General features: G+C 40.5%; 3 protein-coding genes across 5 annotated transcripts; 1 reads left to right on the top strand and 2 right to left on the bottom strand.

Moving 5' to 3' along the window:
• Nucleotides 1-299: 299 nt before the first annotated feature.
• LOC148735724 (angiopoietin-related protein 7-like) lies at nucleotides 300-13409 on the top strand. Of its 3 annotated transcripts, XM_088754694.1 has the most exons (11): nucleotides 300-492; nucleotides 1006-1148; nucleotides 3829-3931; nucleotides 5074-5376; nucleotides 5749-5869; nucleotides 6320-6484; nucleotides 6600-6661; nucleotides 7595-7641; nucleotides 11338-11441; nucleotides 11919-11984; nucleotides 13072-13408. In XM_088754694.1, exons 4-11 carry the CDS (start codon nucleotides 5080-5082, stop codon nucleotides 13170-13172), a joined length of 963 nt encoding a protein of 320 aa, XP_088610820.1. In that variant the 5' UTR covers nucleotides 300-492; nucleotides 1006-1148; nucleotides 3829-3931; nucleotides 5074-5079; the 3' UTR covers nucleotides 13173-13408. The 3 variants fall into 3 exon arrangements, with proteins under 3 accessions (XP_088610820.1, XP_088610819.1, XP_088610821.1); XM_088754693.1 differs by lacking the exons at nucleotides 300-492; nucleotides 1006-1148 and having other exon boundaries at nucleotides 2157-3931; XM_088754695.1 differs by lacking the exons at nucleotides 300-492; nucleotides 1006-1148; nucleotides 3829-3931 and adding an exon at nucleotides 4140-4796 and having other exon boundaries at nucleotides 13072-13409.
• Nucleotides 13410-14431: 1022 nt separating this feature from the next.
• On the bottom strand, nucleotides 14432-16695 carry LOC148735723 (uncharacterized). The gene is made up of 2 exons (XM_088752988.1): nucleotides 15889-16695; nucleotides 14432-15622 (listed from the first exon to the last, which is right to left on the bottom strand). The coding sequence occupies exons 1-2, from the start codon at nucleotides 16693-16695 to the stop codon at nucleotides 14432-14434; spliced, it is 1998 nt and encodes a 665-aa protein (XP_088609114.1).
• Nucleotides 15455-18713, bottom strand: LOC148735722 (uncharacterized). The gene is made up of 2 exons (XM_088751655.1): nucleotides 17341-18713; nucleotides 15455-15622 (listed from the first exon to the last, which is right to left on the bottom strand). The coding sequence occupies exon 1, from the start codon at nucleotides 18555-18557 to the stop codon at nucleotides 17931-17933; it is 627 nt and encodes a 208-aa protein (XP_088607781.1). The 5' UTR covers nucleotides 18558-18713; the 3' UTR covers nucleotides 15455-15622; nucleotides 17341-17930.
• Nucleotides 18714-20318: the final 1605 nt, after the last annotated feature.

Raw genomic sequence — 20318 nt, 5'->3', positions numbered from 1 at the left:
TCAAAGAACTAATTTCTGCCGGACATCAAAGAACTAATTTCTGCTGGACATCAAAGAACTAATTTCAGCTGGACATCAAAAAAATAATTTACCTGCTCAGTTGGATAACTTGTAGTAATGATAGTGATGCATCGTGGTAGCCGTGCCGATACCTTTAAAATAAACCATTGGGACGTTGTAATTTGGATATATCAACAAAGTTGAAATGGTAAATTGGCCAACGTAACGATTACAAAAGCTGACGTTTTGAGCGCTAGCCCTTCGTTAGCCCTAACGCTCGAAACGTCAGCTTTTGTAATCGTTACGGTGGCCTATTTACCATTTCAACTTTGTTGATATATCCAAATTATTTCGTTACCCCCACCGACGCAGCCCCAAACAGTTTCTTTAGAAACTGTCAGCCTTTATTCATTGGGACGTTGATTTGGTGACAAAAATCCTCGATGAAAGCAATGCATAACAGCCTTTAATTCGGCCAAATGAATAAAGAGGGTAAGTTTCTAAAGAAACAGTGGTGCAGCGTCGGCGAGGTAATTTGGTTTTATCAATCAAGTAGAAATTGTAAATTTGCCACGGTAAAAAGTTAAAGAGCCGACGTTTCGAGAATTAGCCTTTCGTCAGAGCGAATGGCGCTCGGCCAGACTCAATAAGAAAGATGGCGAAAAAAGTTGTTTAGAAATTCAATTATCCCTTTGCACGCTTGCAAAACAGTAGGAAATAATCTTATCCAACACCTCGTCCTGTTTTCGGCGGACTCAGTAAGGAAAATAGTGGAGAAAAAGCATTGTTTTGAAATTTAATTATCCCTTTACACACTTTAAGAACAGCAGGGAATAATCCTATCCAACACCTTACCTTTTTTTACTGACTGGAAAAACATTTTAATCAAGTTAAATTTTGTAAAGTGTTAAGTCCCATATTTCTGTGATATATCTTGTGTTCTCGGCGCGTTATCCTTTAAGCGTAAATATCGTAAACATCTCCCTTTCTCGTTATTTTTTTTAGATTTTGGTGCGAGTTTTGTCATAACCATGGTTTCAAACTTATTACTCCAGCCGAAAACGATTGTTTAAACACAATTTACAAAGATAGCAGGAAACCGAAGAATTGTGCTCATTATTTTAACAAAGACCACGGATTTACAGAAGGTTAGATTTCCAATGGACATGAACTTAATTAGTGTTGAGCCTCGTTGGTAGCTACAGCATCTCAATGCCAAGCAATTATCTTTGCAAGGAAGGAACTCTTTGATCATGTTGTAGTTTTACTTTTAGGGTAAAGTTGGAAATTCCTGTGGAATCTTGAATGTAGTAGATCTGCGTGGCTTCATGGCTTGGAGCAACAAAATTTAAGAACAACAACAAACATATGAAACATATGTGTGAACTGCGGTTATGAGACGTCGCTTAAAAAAAATTTCTCGATGGAAAAAAAAATTCTCCATCAACAAAAAAATTCTCCTTCGACAAAATGAATTCTCAATACACCGCAAAAATTCTCAAACAGTTAAAATATTGTTCGACCGATGAATACGTCTCCTCGATCCTTTCAAATATTTTTAGATTATCGCAAATGTTTCTCGTAATTTTTTTTCTTTTCGACGATGAACACGTTTTCTCGATCGTCAAAAATTTCTCCATCATAAAAAAAATTCTCAATCTACCAAAAATTCTCAAGAAGTTAAGATATTGTTCGACCGATGAAAGAAGTTTTCTCCATCGTTTAAAGTATTTCTAAACTATCACGAATATTTCTCGTAAAGAATTGTTATTTTTCGACTAAGGAAAAAGTTTTCTCAGGAGCCCATCAGATAAAGAACCGATAAAGATGAGTTCTTGAAACTGAATAATTCAGTTCTCTATTGTAATGATGAACATACTCTTCTGGAAAATTGCATCTTCTCTGACGTGTGGAGTCTTGCAAGCCTCGGCCTCTACTTTTATTTAAACGTATGTGCTCATGAATAGTACCGTAAACAGTTTCATGAATAACGCTTAATACTGAATGAACGCATTCTGGAGAGAAAGTAGTGTTTGATTTCCGCAAAAGCCTTTCGACGATCATTTGCTCCTGCGTGGCCTTTCCCAGGCTGAAAACTAGACAACAGTTTCATCCAGGAAACTGACAAGGCCGCTTTCCTATAGTTTTGGCGATTGTTCGCAAAGGCTTCCTGTGCCAAGGTTGAAAACCTGTGACAAAATCCCGTCACTAAAACGGTTGAAAGTTTGGTACTTCAGCGGCGCACATCAAATGTTCGGCAAAATGCTTTCGATCTGTTTGGGACTTGACGCGTGGATCCTCCAACAGAGTTGATCTTATTTGTTGTTCCACTCTCATCGCTTCCTCTGAAGAGAGAATCCAAGATGCCAGATCTTCCATCTCTTTGCTGTTCAGAGTCGTATTGTTGACTTTGCTTTTTTTACACGGCCGTGACTTTTTGCAGTCGCGGTGGCAGTTCCTTTTGCCTTTTTACCGCCACTGGAAGACGTCGCTAGTTCTCTTCTCCACTTTTGCCATCAGATGATGTGCTGTATTCGCTTGACGAGACATCGGCCGTATCAGAACTTTCTTCTGAATCTAAATCAGACAAACCTTCTTCACTATCTGCATCGCTTTCCGCCATTTTTGACTTCACGCGCATGTGATGGGGGAATGTGACGTAAAACAACATCAAGCTCCGTTTTGATTGGGTCTTTGAACTGTGTGCGTGCGAAACCTCCCCTGAGAGCCGTTCTATAAATAAATCTACACGGGAAAGGGTTGACTCCAAGGCTTAGTGTAGGAGATAAAGGCTCCTGTTGATGGGCTCCTGGTTTTCTCGATCGTCAAAAATGGTTGTGGACCGTGGAATGAAATTCCTAATTCTTACACTTTCGACTATTTTCAAGCTCGTTTTTGGATCAAATTTTATGTCAAATTCACAATCAAGAAAATATTTCGCAAAGTTTGAACAGATCCCTTCAACACCCATTTCTCTAGGCTGACCTTAGGGGTAAACAATTCGTACTTTCCATCTTCTGCTCTGAATTTTTAATCAATTGACTCGTTTGAATAACACGTAGTCACTCTAGGAGCGGTACTTGTGTACGCCCCTTCTTCCTCGAATTCTCTGTTTATTCTGTTGCTATGTAACAAACTTCAAAGACCGTTTTCATTTCAGTTATCTTTAAGTGCAATTCTAATTTACACAACGGTTTCTTTATAATGTTTATATGATCAATCTTGTTTCTGTTTTGGCCGGTCTCATCCGCAAAAGTATGAAATTTTAGGCAGAAAGTCGTTTTAATTTGGAAGGAGTAGAAATACCGGAGGTACATACTTAGTATGCGGGAACTGTTATACGTAACTCAACATGATTCGCTGGTGAAGAGCAAAAACAAATGAAGATGATCAAATGTTGACAGTTTGTTAATTATCGCCTTCATAAGCTGTTGACCGACATCTCTCAGAGAGTTGAGTTACTCCTAACAGTAGAAAGTTGTTGTAAGAAATCCAAGCAAGAAACAAAGAAGTACTCACCGTTACGTGAGTGTTAGATAAATCTTCTAAACCTAACATTTTATTTTAAATATTTACCATTTGGAAGCATGGGTAGCCAATCAGAACACAGGATTCATTTCATCTTGCCCACGGGCGCTGCGAGGGACGTAATAAATGATGGTTGATGGTATTCTTAATTTTTAATGACATCTTTTGTATGATAGACGTTGGGACGACCATGTTCTTTGTCTTGCTTTAATTAGTTTATTGAGACGTCAAGAGTACTATCTTTAATTCTAGCTTCTCTTTCGAAGCAGTGACTTTCGTTTTGTTATTTTCGAATAAAAGACCTCTATAGCTGGATTACACAAGACGTTCTTAAGTCCTTCTTGCGGTCTGTACTCGAATTTCGTAAGCTCTTGTGGAGGATCTGAAAAGTGCCTCACATACGGTGAGTACACTTTGAGAAATTGTATTATTTTAAAAACTTTCCAACAGCCATGGTTGGCTGAGTTTGGCTGGAGCAGCCAGCGAGTATTCCTTAAAATCTTCTTCACAATCTAAGTTTTTAGTCATTTAAGAATAAACACTGGCGAGAAAAACACACAACGTTTCGATGACTCCATGTCATCATTCTCAAGTGAGAAGAGAATAAAAATTAATAGTTAATTTATACCTTACGAAGGTGGCAAACGTAAAAAGTTTAAAATATTTAAAATATTTAAATAAATAATTGCGCGTGTTAAGTTCATAAATGTAAACTATTAAATAAATAGTTTCGCGCGTATGGAATCCGATTGTTTGTTCAAAGAGGGCTTCATCTTCTTTATGAAAAGCATTTCATGAACTAAACAGTCCAGTTTCCCGGTGCACTTTTTAAGTACGTTGAAATGCTTGGTCAGGTCGCCGATGGTTTGTAGGCCGTGGTCGTTCTTTAGATGTTTGCCGATGGCCGAATTACGGTGCTCATTAATACGTTGATGTAAATGCCGGCTGGTGTACCCGACGTACTCTGCATCACACAGATCACATTTATAATTATATACAACGCATTGTTGGCTAACTATAGGAGGTTTAGGCTCACGTACTCTGAGATCTTCACAGATTTTGCGACTCTTGAACACGGGATGAAGGGTGTGATCGATTTTGTTGCTTAGATCTGATAATTGCCTTTTCACTGCGTCAGCTGACTTTTGATCTTTAAAAGGCAAAACCACTCGGTGAACAGCATTTTCGTTGACGGATAATTGAGCTTGCACTACAGGGTTTTCCGACCTAACTGAGGTGACAAAGTGAGAGATGGTGGAATTGATGAGGTGGTCGGGATACTATTTATTTAATAGTTTACATTTATGAACTTAACACGCGCAATTATTTATTTAAATATTTTAAACTTTTTACGTTTGCCACCTTCGTACGGTATAAATTAACTATTCATTTTTATTCTCTTCTCACTTGAGAATGATGACATGGAGTCATCGAAACGTTGTGTGTTTTTCTCGCTAGTGTTTATTCTTAAATGTCTAACAAAATCTAAGTTTTTAGTTTTGCTTTTATTTCAATTGAATATTTGTTTTGTCGTCATTTCATCAGAAAACCATGCTGCTGGGTTGTTTTGGCCTGTTCATCGTCATATTCCATGCACAACTAAGCCAAGCCATTGAGCAGTGCCGTCGCTCCACATCTTCAGAGTATGGTCATCATCTTTCCGGTCACGTTTTTTTAACTCAAAAAACTTCCAGTATTAGTGAGTGTGTGATGATCTGTTCGAGCGAGTCTCGCTGCAAGAGTTTCAACTTCCGTTTAAAAGATAAGTCATGTGAATTGAATGATGCGAACAAACATACTCACCCAAGGGATTTCGGCCCGAAGGAAGGATCAATTTATATGGACAAGGTAAGACAATGACAAACTCCCTAGAAAGAATATAAAAATGAAATCTCTTCCTCTGGTTCATCCTTTCGTCCAAACTTTGGGAAAAAATACACCTTAGTCTTAGGTTTCGTTGCTTCGCGACTACGACCAACTAGTGAATACAACCTGTCCCAAATAGCAGACAAAATCGCGATGAATTTATGAGAAGCATTTGTGTTATCTGCCAACCATAATACCCGGATGATTGCAAGGTAAAATACGGCGTGGTTCAGACAGCTCCCAAATCAGCCATTGCGAAATATAGAAAACAGATAAATACATGCATGGGTACCTAAATAATTGAGTAGCTGAGGCTTTCTGGCTAAGAACCATCTATAATATATAAATCTACAGGATGATGAATTCAAATCGTGCTCGGAAATTCTTGATAGGCGGCCTCGTGCGGAAAGTGGCTACTACGGGATAAATATTGGGAGTAGAAATGTACAAGTCTACTGTGATATGGAAAAACACGGTATGTAAAAAGGGATAAAATCGAAAGCAAATTTTTAATTATAATAATAATACTTTGATTTGCATCTGGTGAGACTGAGAGCATATACGCTCTGATACTGTGTTTTTCGCAGTGGCGGTGTTAAAGTAGTCGTAATTAAGGGTAATGGAGTTATTATCATTTTTTCAGTGGAAGGATAGCCTCTCGGTACCATTCCAATCTCTCGTATCCGATGTACTTGGATGTCAAAAGGCAAATCTCAATAGTCTATGCTAGAAATGTATAGGCGTTACCTGGGATAAATTGTTCTGGTACATTTTGTCGAGGCCAATAGCAAACTGTCCCAGGAAAAAAGGAAAAAAAGAAACCCTTTATACTTATCGAACACAGACAACGAGAAGGGTAGTTTGAAGACATCAATGACACGGGGCTACATGAGCATTAATTTTACTTCATTTTATCATTTATCAGGTGGTGGGTGGACCTTGGTTGTGAGTATCAGCTCAAAGAATAACGATCACCTTCAAAGCGCAGCAAACAACTGCCTCAACCTCTCGCTGTGTGTTCCCTTTACTGACCAGCACCAGGGTAGAAAACTGAGCGACAGCGACATACATGAGTTAGCAAGGAAAGAAGGTAAATTTTAGAAAATTTGTTAAAAATAATAATAAAGATAGTAATATTAATAGCTAGAAAATACTTTCTTTCTTGCATATCAATCAAACGTACATGTAGTTTTATGTCTTACTAGGAACCTTTAGGGTCGATGTGCTGCAAAATGATGGAAATCCACCGTATACAGTATTTTATCAGGTGAATGTCTAATATCTATTCATTTAACCATTTATTCCCATTTTCATTCCCTTTTGATTTACCAATCTATTGATCAGCTTCTTTTTTATTAGCCTTTAGATATGCGATCCTTTTCATTGTAATGCAAACATGCCATAATGGCGTCGTTATAGCTCCACAGAAAACTTCATATTAAACATTGCGTGTAGAAAAAGTATTTCTCTTTGATTGTTGAACGTAAATAGCTTACGAGAGAGAGCAGCAAACGAATGAATCGAATCTAGTAAAAACCGAAAAGAGAGAATTTGTACGTACAAGCATCCAGGTAGTATTTTGTCCATTAAATAAACTCTACATTCATTTACAGACAAGAAATGTCGACTTTGTCAATAAATGAAAATCTGCAATCCGCCAACATAGTCATAAATTGCGTGTGCGATAAGGTCTAAGATAAAAAAAATGTGCTGACTTAGTGCGAAAACAAACAATAGGCCCGGCTTTCAACTCAGAACATTTTCAGTCATCGACTTTTTCCGTAATGTCAGAAGAGATCAGGCCAGGCACATGTCCAAATCGGACGGTTGTAAATCTTCCAGTTGTTAATTTTCGTTCTTAGCTGCAAGAAATGTCATTGCCAAAGCCAAGTAACTTTCTATTAGAAGCCATTCGTTCACCAACCTGACAGAGTGGAGCGAAGGCAAGTGGCGTGTCATCAGCTGATTGGCCATTACACTTGTGCTCTTACAGCTTATCTAGGGGCTAAAAAAATTTTGTAAAACTCCTCGGTTTAAGAATTTTCATTAATACAAGAGACAATAACCAAGTAATTCATCATCAAAATGTCTCCGCAAAAATATTAAATCGCGTTTAATTTAAGAAAAAAAATCCAAAAAAATCTTTTATAAAATCGTCATACCTGTACCATAACAGTCTTTCTATTTTTTTCCTTTTAAGATACCCAGTGGACCAAACAAATTCAACTCATCATGCCGTCAAGGGAAGTAAGTCATTTTAATAACAAGGCTTTTAGTTGTTTATTAAAACTGGTGAACGTATTGACTTCTGTGATGTACTAGGTCCAGGCCCTCTCGTAACCGGGCAATGTAAGGCGTGCGTAGTGTATTAAAACCTTAGAACACGGTAGCCATGTTTTGAACCTTGTTGTTCGGTTATTTCGAGTCCCGAAGTATTACAATTCTAGCGACGACGATGCTCCAATGGCTTTGCTGAGTCAAGTCGGAGAATATTTGGAAGGGAAATAAGACATTGCAAGTTACATAGAGCAGGTGGAACTGTATTTGCAACAAATTACGTCGAGAAAGATTCCGAAGTTTCGACATTCCTCTCTTCAATCGGAGTGGGGGCCTTTGGAGTTCCTCGCAATCTGTTGGCCCCTGACAGGCCACCGGAACCCTTCAAGTTCCACCGTCGTTATCAAATTTAGAGGGAATTGATCGTGGTAAGACCAAATAAAAGGAGAATTTTAATTTTACGACGTAAACACAACAACGTTACAATTCTAGTGTTCTCGCGCGAACAGTCTTGGGTATAGCGTTACAACAGTTGCGACGGCCAGCGGCCCCTCCAGATCGCTCAGTTTGTACTTGAACTAAAGCGGCTTCCGTTGAAATGCGAATGTGGAGAGTTTCTGGAGTAAGCCTTGCTTGATCGATTAGTAAGTGGGCTGAAAAACGTCCATATTCAGAAGAAATTGTTGGAAGAGAGACTTGACCTTTCAGAAAGCATTTGAAACGGCACAATCCATGGAGATGACTAAGGTCAGCAAATTAAAAAACTCGAAACAACTGCCCAAAGGATGTGGAGTTTCTTTTCATTGGTGTCAAAGACATCGACCGTCAGAGTACCTGTTCAGAGCAGTGCAGCGCTACAAATGTCAGACGAAGGGGCATGTGACCAAGATGTACAATTTTCGGAAACGTGAAACCCCCACCCCCCCCCCCACAAGGTATGTTGAGCACCTTTCACAGGCGGTAAACATGATTGCAGGCTGATCGCGGACATGAAATAGTTGATCTTGTTTTGTTGGTTTGTACACTATGAACTCAAAAGGGAAGTGAATCATGATCTCAAGTCCAGTTGTAGGTGGAGGACAAGCAAGTCACCACGGACGTTGATGTAGGATCTGCTGTGTCCATTATTTATAAGACTGAATAAAATAATTTGTTTAGGAATCTTCCGATGAAGTCAACAAATATTTCACTGAGAACTTACCCTGGGGAGCTGCTATCCTTATTGGAGAGCTTCGAGTGTCGGTGAGGTACCAAAATCAAGAAGCACAGCTACTGCTGTTCGTAGCGAAGGGTCACAAGCCTCTACATCTTGGGCGGAACTGGCTAAAGAAACTGCGTCTGAACTGGTCGAATATCTTCAAGGTGACCCAGGAGAACGTTGTGGAATATTTTGTCTCGAGATATACAATGTTGTTTGCAAGCGGCTTTGGAAACCTCAAGCAGTTTAAAGCTTCCATTAAGCTTCAGGATCATGCACAACCTATCTTCTTCAAGGCGCGACCGGTTCCTTATGCTCTCAAAAGGACAAAGGGGAACAAAAGTGGCAGCCACTGAGAGATGAAGAGATGATTTACAAAATGAACTAAAGTGACTGGGCGGCTTCGGTTGTCTTGGTGTCCCCTGCCACAGACGAATGCTATGGTGAATACCAAGAGCCCAACCAATGTCATTAAATCAAATGAATAAAGGTTGATAGTTTCTAAAGAAACTGTTTGGGGCTGCGTCGGTGGGGGTAACGAAATAATTTGAATATAGCAAGTTGAAATGGTAAATTGGCCACCGTTTCGATTATAAAAGCTGACGTTTCGAGCGTTAGCCCTTCGTCGGAGCGAATGTCCATTCGCTCCGTCGAAGGGCTAGCAACCCAAATGGTCAGAAGTGATTCCCATGACCCCCACTGCTCGTTTGAAAACTGTGGAGTTATTGCACTCTTTGTTTGTTTTTCTAGTATAGAATTAAGTAAATCAACTGATGGAAAAACCGTGTATAAATAAAGTTATACTATCCTACCCTAAGTCTTTAGAGAGAAGATATCTTTGGTGACCAGGTTTGGATGCAGACATAGCTCAGAGGTCAGGTCCTTTCAAGTCTGTGCATCAGTCTGCACGTTGCCACCAAAGACACTATTGTACCCACGGAAATGACCTGTCAAGTCCTGGGAAATAATTCACCTTGATTTCTTCGAGAAGAACAAGTCCATCTTCCTAATGGTGGTTGATGCTTATTCCAAATGGTCGGAAGTGATTCCCATGAATCCACTGCTAGTTTCAAAACTATCAAATTGTTGCACTCTTTGTTCTTCCGTTATGGTCTACCCGAGGACGTTGTTTCGGACAATGGGCCTCAACTAGCTTCGGAAGAGTTTGCTAAGTTCATGAAACAAAATGGGGTCAACTTCACTCCTTTACCACCGTATCACTCCGCATCTAATGAAGCTCCCGAGCGTTCAGTACAGACAACTAAAGCGGTACTAGCTAAGCAAGTGCTGGATTTGGACGCAAGTAAACTAAGTTTGGATAATCGGAGGCTAATTTCCTTATCCTTTATCGCAGCACTCCACATATGGTCACTGGAAAGTCATCAGCTCAGCTTTTCTTAGGGCGAAAAATCAGAAATTTCTTCATATAACTAAAGCCCATCCTCGCCAAAGCTCTGGAAGAACAACATATCAAACAGAAGCACCACTATCGTGAGGGAAGGTTTAATATCCGAGAATTAAAATTAAATGCCATGGTTCTCGTTCGTAACTGGCGAAATAGAGTTAAAAGGTGGATTCCTGGACGAATATCTGCACCAACCTGGTCTTGTGGGAACCAAGTGCGCTCACGTGGACCATCGGAAGTCAACTAGATGCAAACTGCCTGGTCTAGAGGCTAACAAGAAGAAGGAGTCAGAAATTCAGGGACCAGCAACCAGTGGTTCTTTTGTTTCCTTAGAGTCACCTTTACAGGCTATAGTGCCTCAACACCTCAGAATTCTGCAGAAAGTGCTGTATCTGAGAGAACGGAGGACTGCTCAGTTCCAAAGGAAGGGACAAGCGGAAACAAATCTAGAGGAGTCCATCGCTCCAAGTTTGTTAGGGTTCGCTTGTCCACAGCAGAATTATCCTTAGCGAGAGAGGAGAACTCAAGAGACTAACTTGTGAACTTTGAGTTAAACTTTGAACTAAACTTTGACTTTAGTTGTTTAATTGTACTTCATGAAGTTGTTAGTACTTTGTTCAAGTTAACAATTCCATTTGTGGAGAGGAATGTAATATACTAAGTCCAGGCCCTCTCGTAATGGGACAATGTTAGGCATGCGTAGGGGATTAAAACCTGAGCACATGGCAGTCATGTTTTGAACCTTGTTGTTTGATTATTTCGAGTCCCGAATATTACAACTTCACAGGAATGAGTTTGGCGTCGACGTGACGAAATCTTAATTCATAAGGTCCACTGATAAGAGATCTTGACACCATGCGCATGTTGTGATATTATCCATCTAGCGTTTAGTCGTACAATAAGTAAATCTGAAACCACAAACGTTGTCGGTTTCTCAGGACCTCCTCAAGAAAACATGGCTAAATAATCTGAATTTCTTCCTCAGCCTAAGATAAAGAAGGATTAGGTAATCATATTTTTTTCATCATCTGAATTTGAAAAACAGTTTCTTCTATGACTTCAGTTGTCCACGAATTATCATATCACATTCTTATCCGTATCATTGGGAGACTAACACCTGCACAAGTATCGCCAAGGGATACCACATTCAAAAGGAATGTCACAGGGGTGAGTGAACATTTGAATAACAAAGGAAAAGCCTGTTAGGCTTGTAGAAGTTTTTCCCATCTTGTATTTGTATAATAAGGTTGGAACAGAACCACGCCCTTAGTAATTGAGAAACAGACGATAGCCTACAACAGAAAATCCTTTTGGGGCATCCTATGTTTCAGTCCTGCTGGTATTTGCGAGGACGAAGGGCATCTTCTAAGGCTTTAAGAGAAAACAAACTGAAAGTCAAGAAAGCGTCGGTCAACTGCATGAGGAAGTAGCAACTGCTTTTAATTCTGATTCCGATTTGTTGCAAGTTTCTTTTGCCCTACTTTTTAGGGCAAAGTAAAGCGCTTACTTGAGAATTGCCTAATTTGGCTTATTGACTTAAAAAAGGAATTATATTTTCTTAAAATGAAATGATTAGCCAGCCTATTTTTCAACAGATAACTAGTCTTTCATTTATTCTGCAATGTTATCTTTTATTCTCGTTAGTTTTTGATGGACATGATAACCTTGAATGCAAAAATGGCTTGTGGAAGTCGTCTCAGTACGGTCAATGTGAGTACTAATCTCCAGAACTATGTAAACAAATGTATTTATTTATTTATTTATTTATTTACAAGATTTCCCAACAGGCAGGGACACCGCAACAGCTTGCACCAATCAATGCGGGCCCAGTGACCCACCCATCCCACCCCAGGGGGATCTATCACACAGTAATCTCGTGCGTGGGAAATTAACGTCTCCTACCCCTAACACTGCAGGAGACGGGACCTCCATTTATTCGTCCCTATCCGAGAAGACTAGTATATCTAACCGTTTCTTGATATTATAGAAAGGCAGCATATTCTTCTCAACTATTTTAAGACCTTGAGTGTTGGTCCGGCCCGGGCTCGAACCCTCGACCTCCCGCACAATAGTCCAGCGCTATATCCATTGAGCTAACCGGGAGGCGGTTAAATCAGTCAAGTGATGCGAAGCAAGTATGACGATATGATTACTTTAGGCTGCTTTATTGGCTCCCACGACCATTTTTTGTTGAATAACAAAAAAAAAGTTTCAAACCGAGAAAGAAGAAACCAGATCGGGTTTCTTTGCACTGGTTGTGTTAGCGTTGGTCTTCTTTGATCAGTTTTTTGTCTGGTTATTTTATTTTTGTTTTTGCTTTTGTTTTTGCTTTTGTTTTTGCTTTTTCTTTTGCTTTGATTAAGCGTTAAATTGATCGACATAGCACAGGGCTAGGATGGGAGGGGAAGGAAGCAAGGAATTTTTTTCGAATAACAATAGATTCTTACCCACCCAAAGTGAATTGCAGAAAACTTCATTAAAATCTTAGTTAAAACATGGCAAAAGGCCTTTATAAATTGTTCATAAATTGTCTTTATTTCCCTTCTTTTTTATGGCATAAAGACCGTAAATTTTTCTGCGGCACCCCTGTAAAATGAAGTAATGCCACCGCGTTTCTTTGAAAGATGCTAATGTATCACTCATTCCAAATGTGTAGTAAGAGCTCCTTTATTGCTTTTAAGTGTTCAATGGTTAACTGATATAATTTGACGATGTAAGGAAACAAAGGTCAAATTTGAGACTGCTGTGTTGTTTAGCAAAGGTCTTACTTGATCGCTATTCATTTCATCCCTGACAGACAACAAACGGGCGCTATATGGTTACCCATGCCCTCAGAATCCGAACCATCACAGTCGTGGAATATACAGAAACCGTGAAGGAATGCTGTACGTCAAATAAACATACAACAGAGAATCTTAATGTAAAATTTAAACTCATTGTGATAGATACAACGTTAGATCGTAAACGATGCTTAAATTTTTTTTTCTCCTACTTAGAGATTAGAATGGAAAATGAATAAATGAAACAACTACAGGTAGCTAATTATAGGGGTGAATAGATACCTAGTGAAAAAAAAAAGTAAATAAATAAAGGAATGTAAAGTTGAAAGAAATAAACGATGAAATGACGCAATTAATAGCTTGTTTACTTATCCTATGAGTGATCAATACTGAATACCTGAGAGTAGCAAAGGAAACATGACGAATGCAAATACTTTTATGGAAACGTCATATACTTTTTTCCTACATCAAAACAGCAATGAATTATAAACTGACGCTAGAATCAAACCACGTTTGATAAAGACTTTTTTAGATTTTTGCTGGGGCTTCCCTTGGGAGCAAATTGACTAAAGTTAAACGCAGTTCAACTCCTCTCCTTTTTCGACTCATTTGTAATCTACTTTCTTTTTTTGGTAACTTCTTTTCAGTCTTTTTCTAGAGCTCTTTAGTAGTGTAAGGGGTCTGACTGGAGAGTGATAGTAAGAATTATAAAATTAAACGAGACTTACCTGGAAGTTGAAGTTTTATTGGGATTCTATCAGTCATCACAGAGCAGAGATTACACGAGATCACTACGCATGCGCATAATTAGTCAGTTTTATTAGGGTACTATGAGTGGCCACATGAGGATCTATATGCAACAATGACAAAGGTGCACTCCACTGTGCAGGGAGGATTCAGGTACCATGAAGGGTGGGCGTGTAATCTCTGCTCTGTGATGACTGATAGAATCCCAATCAAACTTCAACTTCCAGGTAAGTCTCGTTTAATTTTATAATTCTATCAGTCATCACCGCAGAGATTCCACGAGACTTTAAAGTCATGTGGTCACTCTGATTATCCACAATTCTACAAGGGAGACATCCCTGGAGAATATCAAGTTTGCTTTAATCAAGCACTGAATTTAAGCTGAGTATAACACCAACATAGCATCCAAAAACTGATTGCATAATGTGGGGGTGGTGGTGAGATAAACATGCATCCCCCATAAAAAAAACTAGAGTTCCAACTCTGACTTGTAACAAAGTGACTGCATAACAGAACAAATGTTAACATTTCACAAGATAGCTCTCCAGTTGAAAATGAGTGAGTCTAATCGCTTTATGGATTAGAGGACAACAACATAATGGGTTCTGACAGTAAAAAATATTTAAGTATTCACACTGCAGACAGAAGAACATGCCCAAAACTATTTTCGCTTGACCTTGCTATTGGTTTGTTATAAAATTTGTTGAACACACAGTCACTCCTCCAGCTAGCAGATTTCATTATTGTTTGTAAGGGGACCTTGTTGAACACTTTGCTGGTAGAAGCTGCTCGTGTGCTATGTGGTGTAAACATTGTAGTGTCTACGCCTGAGAGTGCCATAACTTCTTTAATCCATCTGGATATGGTCTCTTTTGACACTTTCTTATATGGCCGTATAACACTGATAAACAACTGATTTTCCCCATCCCGTAGGTCTTGTGTCCTACTCAGGTATTCCTCAAGCGTTGAGGCCACACACAATTTCTCATCTGAAGTGAATCTGGGTATGGTGAGTACAGGCTGTTCCCTACCTGGTGCAGATTGTTTTACGAGTTGGTCAATGTAAAATAAATAAGATTTGTCCTCATCCATATACATATTCTTAAGGCTCATTAGATGGATTGTCTGACAGCGTTGACCTGTTACGAGTGCACACATCATGACCAATTTGTATGTAAGGTTTTTCAAACTAAGATCCGTTAGTGGATGAAGTGTTTGAAGATATCGAAGAACAATTGAAGTGTCCCACATGGACGTATACCTGGGCAGTGCAGGTCGAGTCTGGAAAACCCCTCTAATGAAACGCTGAACAAGAGGGTGTGCTCCAATAGTAACATTGTTTTCCAGAATTAGGAAAGTAGACAATGCACTCCTTGCAGTATTGATGCAGCTGTATCCTAGGCCGCTGTCATAAAGTTCCTGTAAAAAGTCTAAGACTATGCCTACAGGTGGGGAAAGGGGATCCACATCCCGTTTACCTGTAAACAGTTCCCATTTTGCCAAGTATGCGTTGTGTTGTTTCTGTGTATTTGACCTCCAGAAGTTACAGATCGTTACCTGTACTGCTGCTGAAAAGCCTTTGTTTGCAAGGGATCTCCTGACAAAAGACAGGCCATCAGTTTGAGCTTCATCCCAAGAGGATGAGCTTTGTCCCTCTTGAAGGGCAAGTGGACATTGGTCTTCTGTGGAGGCAGTAGAATGGGTCTCTTGATCAACAGACGCAGGAGCTTGGGGTACCAGGGTTGGGATGGCCAATTTGGGGCAATTAAGATTGCAAGTGACTTTTCCCTCTCGATCTTCTGCAGTATGTGTGGCAAGACACTAAAAGGGGGAAAAGCATATACAAAATAATTACTCCACTCAATTGTAAATGCATCAACAGCAAATGCATTTGGGTCTGAGAACCATGAAACGTAGGGGGTAATCTGACAATTCAGTCTTGAGGCAAACATGTCAATGTTTGGCTGTCCCAGAATTCTTGTGACTTGTCTGAAAATATTTGAATCTAGTTTCCATTCAGTTGAGTCATCAGAAATCCTGGACGCCCTGTCGGCTACAATGTTATCCTTCCCCGGGATGTGACTCACTGTAATCCAGACTCCCCGTGGGATACACCACTCCCATATTTCCCTTGCCATTTGATTGCATGGCAGGGAATGGGAGCCCCCCATGTTACGGATATAAGCAACAGCAGTCGTGTTGTCGGTCAACACTTTGATATGAGTCTGGTTTAGATTTTTACATAGAGCTTGAAACCCAAGGTAGACCGCCTTGAGTTCAAGGTAGTTTATGTGATAGTAGGATTCTGAGGCTGACCACCTTCCTCCAGTAGTATTGCCATCCAGGCTTGCACCCCAACCTTGGGTAGATGCATCGGTATATAGGGTTTGTGAGATTTTCCCCCTATCAATTTTTCTTTTTGATATCAAGGCATTAGATATCCACAACAAAATATCAGATTTTGCTCTCCCGGAGAATTGCATGGGCGAGTCAAAATCACCATGAGTAGACTTCAAGGCAGCAGCCTTTTCTATTTCTATCTGGCGGAAGTACAATTCACCATAATCAACTCCTGGCAGGGAGGAGACCATCATGCCAATAAGCTGTGCAACCTCCCTTATGGTGGGCATGGCTTGTTCCAATATCCCATGAGCTACCCCTTTGAGTTTTTGATATTTCTCATCTGAAATGGATATAGTCATGTCCCTGGAGTTAAGTATGAAACCCAGGTGGTGAATTTTTTGGGTAGGTGATGTCACAGATTTTTCTTTATGTGGCAAAAAACCCAAATCTTCAAGCAGGATAAGGGGGTCATTTACATTACGTTGGCATTCATCAAATGTGTATCCAACTAGAAATGAATCATCAAGGTATCCACTCGAGATGTGCCCCATTCTCCTGAGTGCAGCAAAAACTGGTTTCATATTTTTTGTAAAAAGGCGTGGGGCAGACGAAAGGCCCTGGGCCAAACAGGTAAATTGGTATAATGTGTTGTTCCAATAGAATTTTAAATATTTTTGGTGTTCCCTATGGACTGGTATAGAGAAGTATGCATCTCGTAGGTCTATTGAGGCCATGTAGCACCCTGGTCTCATTAATTGGGTGCAGGTGTGAATTGAATCCATCTTAAAATGGTGAAAAACCACAAACTTGTTTAATTATTTGAGGTTTAAAATCATACGGTATGTACCATCTTTCTTTGGCCTTAAAAATATATTTGAGATAACCTGTCCATGTTCATGATGACTTTCTTTTATGATTCCCTTGTCAAGGAACTGAGTAAGTTGTAAAGCAATATTCGAGCTTTCCTCAGCTGAAAATCTGATTGGCCCCGGTACAGAAAACTGCACAGGTTGTATTAAAAATTCTATTTTGTATCCAGAGATAGCAGATAATATGGAGGAGTCCTGAGTGAGCTCTCTCCATTTTTGGAAAAAATTTTGGATTCGACCTGCCACTTTGATGGCTGGGTGCCCTGCTGCAGTCAAATTTTCAGAGGAATGAGGCACACCATTTCCCTCAATCCCTGTCATACTCACATTTGACGCATCTATTTTTGTTTCTGTGGTTTGGTCGCCTTTGTCGACTGATAGCTTTTGACTTCTTTTTGATAGTAGTTGTGGGGGTAGCTGTATTGTCCCCTTCTGTGGGAGCGTCCTTGATTGGCACGCCCCCTGCGATGCGATAAAAAATTCCTCCTGGAGTTACTTGTGCTTTTAGAAGAAGACTCTCCATGCTTTTGTTTTGTGAGTTGTTGAGCTGCCTTTTTGCTCTCTTTGACAGTTTTCAGTCGCTCTGTCAAATCGTCGCCAAACAATTCTGAACCGACAGGTTCTTTGCTACTGCATATAGTTTTGTAGTTTGTATCCAAATCAACCTTGAAAAGATCTCGACGACACATATTGAGTTCATGATTGGCAGCGGCAATCAGCAACATAGACCTTGTAAGGCTTTCTCACATTTCTTCTGGGGCTGGCAGTGGAGCCTGGTTTTCCACTGTCTCACCTACCTTCCCTGTTAGGTAGGCAAGTGGAGTTAGACCCTTAATCAGGGTTTCTTGCATTTTCTGGATTCTGGCATCCATACTACGTGTGGTTTTCTGGGCAATATCCCATATTTCAGCGTTGACCTATGTGACCCGCAGCAGTTTGCAATTTTCGGGCCGTTTTATATCCTCTTTGCGTTTCGTCAACACGTGCTCGCTCAGTCCTGAAGCTAAGATATTATCAAGAACTTGTGCAATTTTCTCGTTTAATGCTTTGCCAGTTTGTTCATCTTCAGTGACTTCCTGAACAAGTACATCAACTAAACCGTCCTCGACGGGTTTATCATTGTCTGAGCTTGACCTACTCATTTTTGCCGGGGGTTCCCCCACGACTCCATTATCGTCCCCGCTATCGTCAGGCGAGTCCTCATTTAAGCCGGCATCATAAGCCGCCTTTAGTTCGGCAATAACGGGAGCGAAATTACCTACAACTGTCGTGAGTTGGTCAATTTTGTGGCTGAGTTCGTCAAATCCTTTTGACGTTTTGGATGATTCCTCGTTGATCGTCGTGTTTGATGTTATGGTCTCTGCTGACTTTGAAGCCTTTTTCACCTTAGAGACCTTTAAGGCTGGTTGTTTTTCTCTCCTTGTACCAGCATTGGGAGTTTTGCCTGTTGGAGTATCACTCCCTTGTTTCCCCGGCGGCGCCGTGGGGCAATTTTCCTCTACAATTATGTCAAACGCGCTCAGCGTTGATCCCTCTGAATTCATATTGGTAGACAGCGATAAAACGCTTTAAATACAGTTTTGCCTCGCAAAACAACCAAATTTTCCTTGTAAGGCAGCGCCTTACGTAGAGGTTTATATATTGTCTGTAAAGGAGGTAGGATGGTGAAGATATTCTTTGATTTCGATTCGCTTGACCAGTCGCACATGTAATGCGGTGCGTAAGCGCAGCAGAATGACTAGTTATGCGCATGCGTAGTGATCTCGTGGAATCTCTGCGGTGATGACTGATAGAATTACATATTCAAGATGGTGTATGAGTGAGAGCTCATTAGTGATGCATGACATATAGGTAGACGTCATGTATTCCAAAATGGCGGCAGTCAAAAAGTTAAGGAAATTTATGACGTGTACGTAGACGTAGTTAGTTATTTTCAATGTGGGGTTGGATTAGTTTATATATGATACGGTTCTGAAATTCTGACCCATGTGGGAGTTATGAAAATGTCACACGTGCGCAGTGATAGACATGAACCTTACACGTGAACATTGAGTATGTATGTATTAAAGATGTGGTGTCATAGTCACGAAATGTCTTAGAATGTCATGTCATAGTCATGAAATGTCGTAGGGTACAAAGGTAGTATCACATCCCAAGCTTGCACGTACTTGTCTAAGTTTGTTGTCTAAGTCTGGAGGTTGACTGCCTAGGCTGCATGAGACAAGCCCGAGACTGTCCATAAAAATATTTGCTGAGTCATGAAAGAACAATAGATGAGATACAGTTATTATGCAATACAGGACGCCATATTGGATGAGAACTCGTGTGTTTTTATTGAGTAGTCCAGAGTGCATCGCGCACCCTAACATCTCCCTTCCTTCTTTTTTTTTTTTTTTTTTTTTTTTTTTGAAACTATAACTGAACAAAACAGTCAGTGACGGGTCGGCGAAAAAAAGTCTCCGCCACAGCTAGGGGGAAACAACAATGCCCCCAAATGAAGAGTGTCTTTATGCACATCGAGCAACGAAGGGGGAAGGAAAAAAAAAGAAAAAAAAAAATAGAGGGAAAAAAAAAAACAAGGTTAAACTGAGCAGTAATAAAATGAATCTCCAACAACAACAGTGTCATTGATGATTAGTCGGGGAGGTAGTTATAAGTTCAAACGGATAGGGGGTTTGCAAACACGGCCCGAACGAGTTTTTGTGACAGGTTTGTTTGTGTGGCTCTCCTCGGCGATGGGGCTTGGGCGATGGCATAAGCTTGGTTCGTCGGTGATAGGTGCTAATGGTATTGGAATAGGGTGGTCGGGTGCTTCCACTTCAGCAGTCGGCACTGGCATGGCACTTGAGGTAGGTGGTTGCATTGTGGGTGAAAGAGGTGGTGGGTGGGCTGGTTGAGTAATGTGTGAGATGGGTGGTTGGCATGGTGGGGATTCTGCCGCCGGCGTAGGACTAGGAGGTAGCTTATCTAACCACGACCTTGGGACTAGAGCACCAGGAGGTGGTGGCGCCGCAAGGCGCAGGTGTGCTCGGTTCCGTCTGGTTAACCCTGCGGGTGTTTCCACAATGTAGGAGCGTGGGGCCGGAATGGCGGTCACCAGACCGTAGAGCCAAGGGCCAGACTTGTGATGGGGGGACGGTTTGGCGTAGACAAAGTCACCGATATGTAACGAAGGTAGATGGTTACTAGCAGTTATGTCGTAATGTTGTTTAGCCCTAGTTCGCTTAGCTGCGATGGCTCCCTGGACTATGTCAGTAGTATGGTCGCTGGGTAGTAAGAGCTCCGTAGATATAGGTAGGAGTCCG

The sequence above is a fragment of the Stylophora pistillata genome, chromosome 3, assembly GCF_964205215.1.
Source record: "Stylophora pistillata chromosome 3, jaStyPist1.2, whole genome shotgun sequence".
NCBI classification, from domain to species: domain Eukaryota; kingdom Metazoa; phylum Cnidaria; class Anthozoa; order Scleractinia; family Pocilloporidae; genus Stylophora; species Stylophora pistillata.
This window is presented reverse-complemented; position numbering and strand designations above follow the sequence as displayed.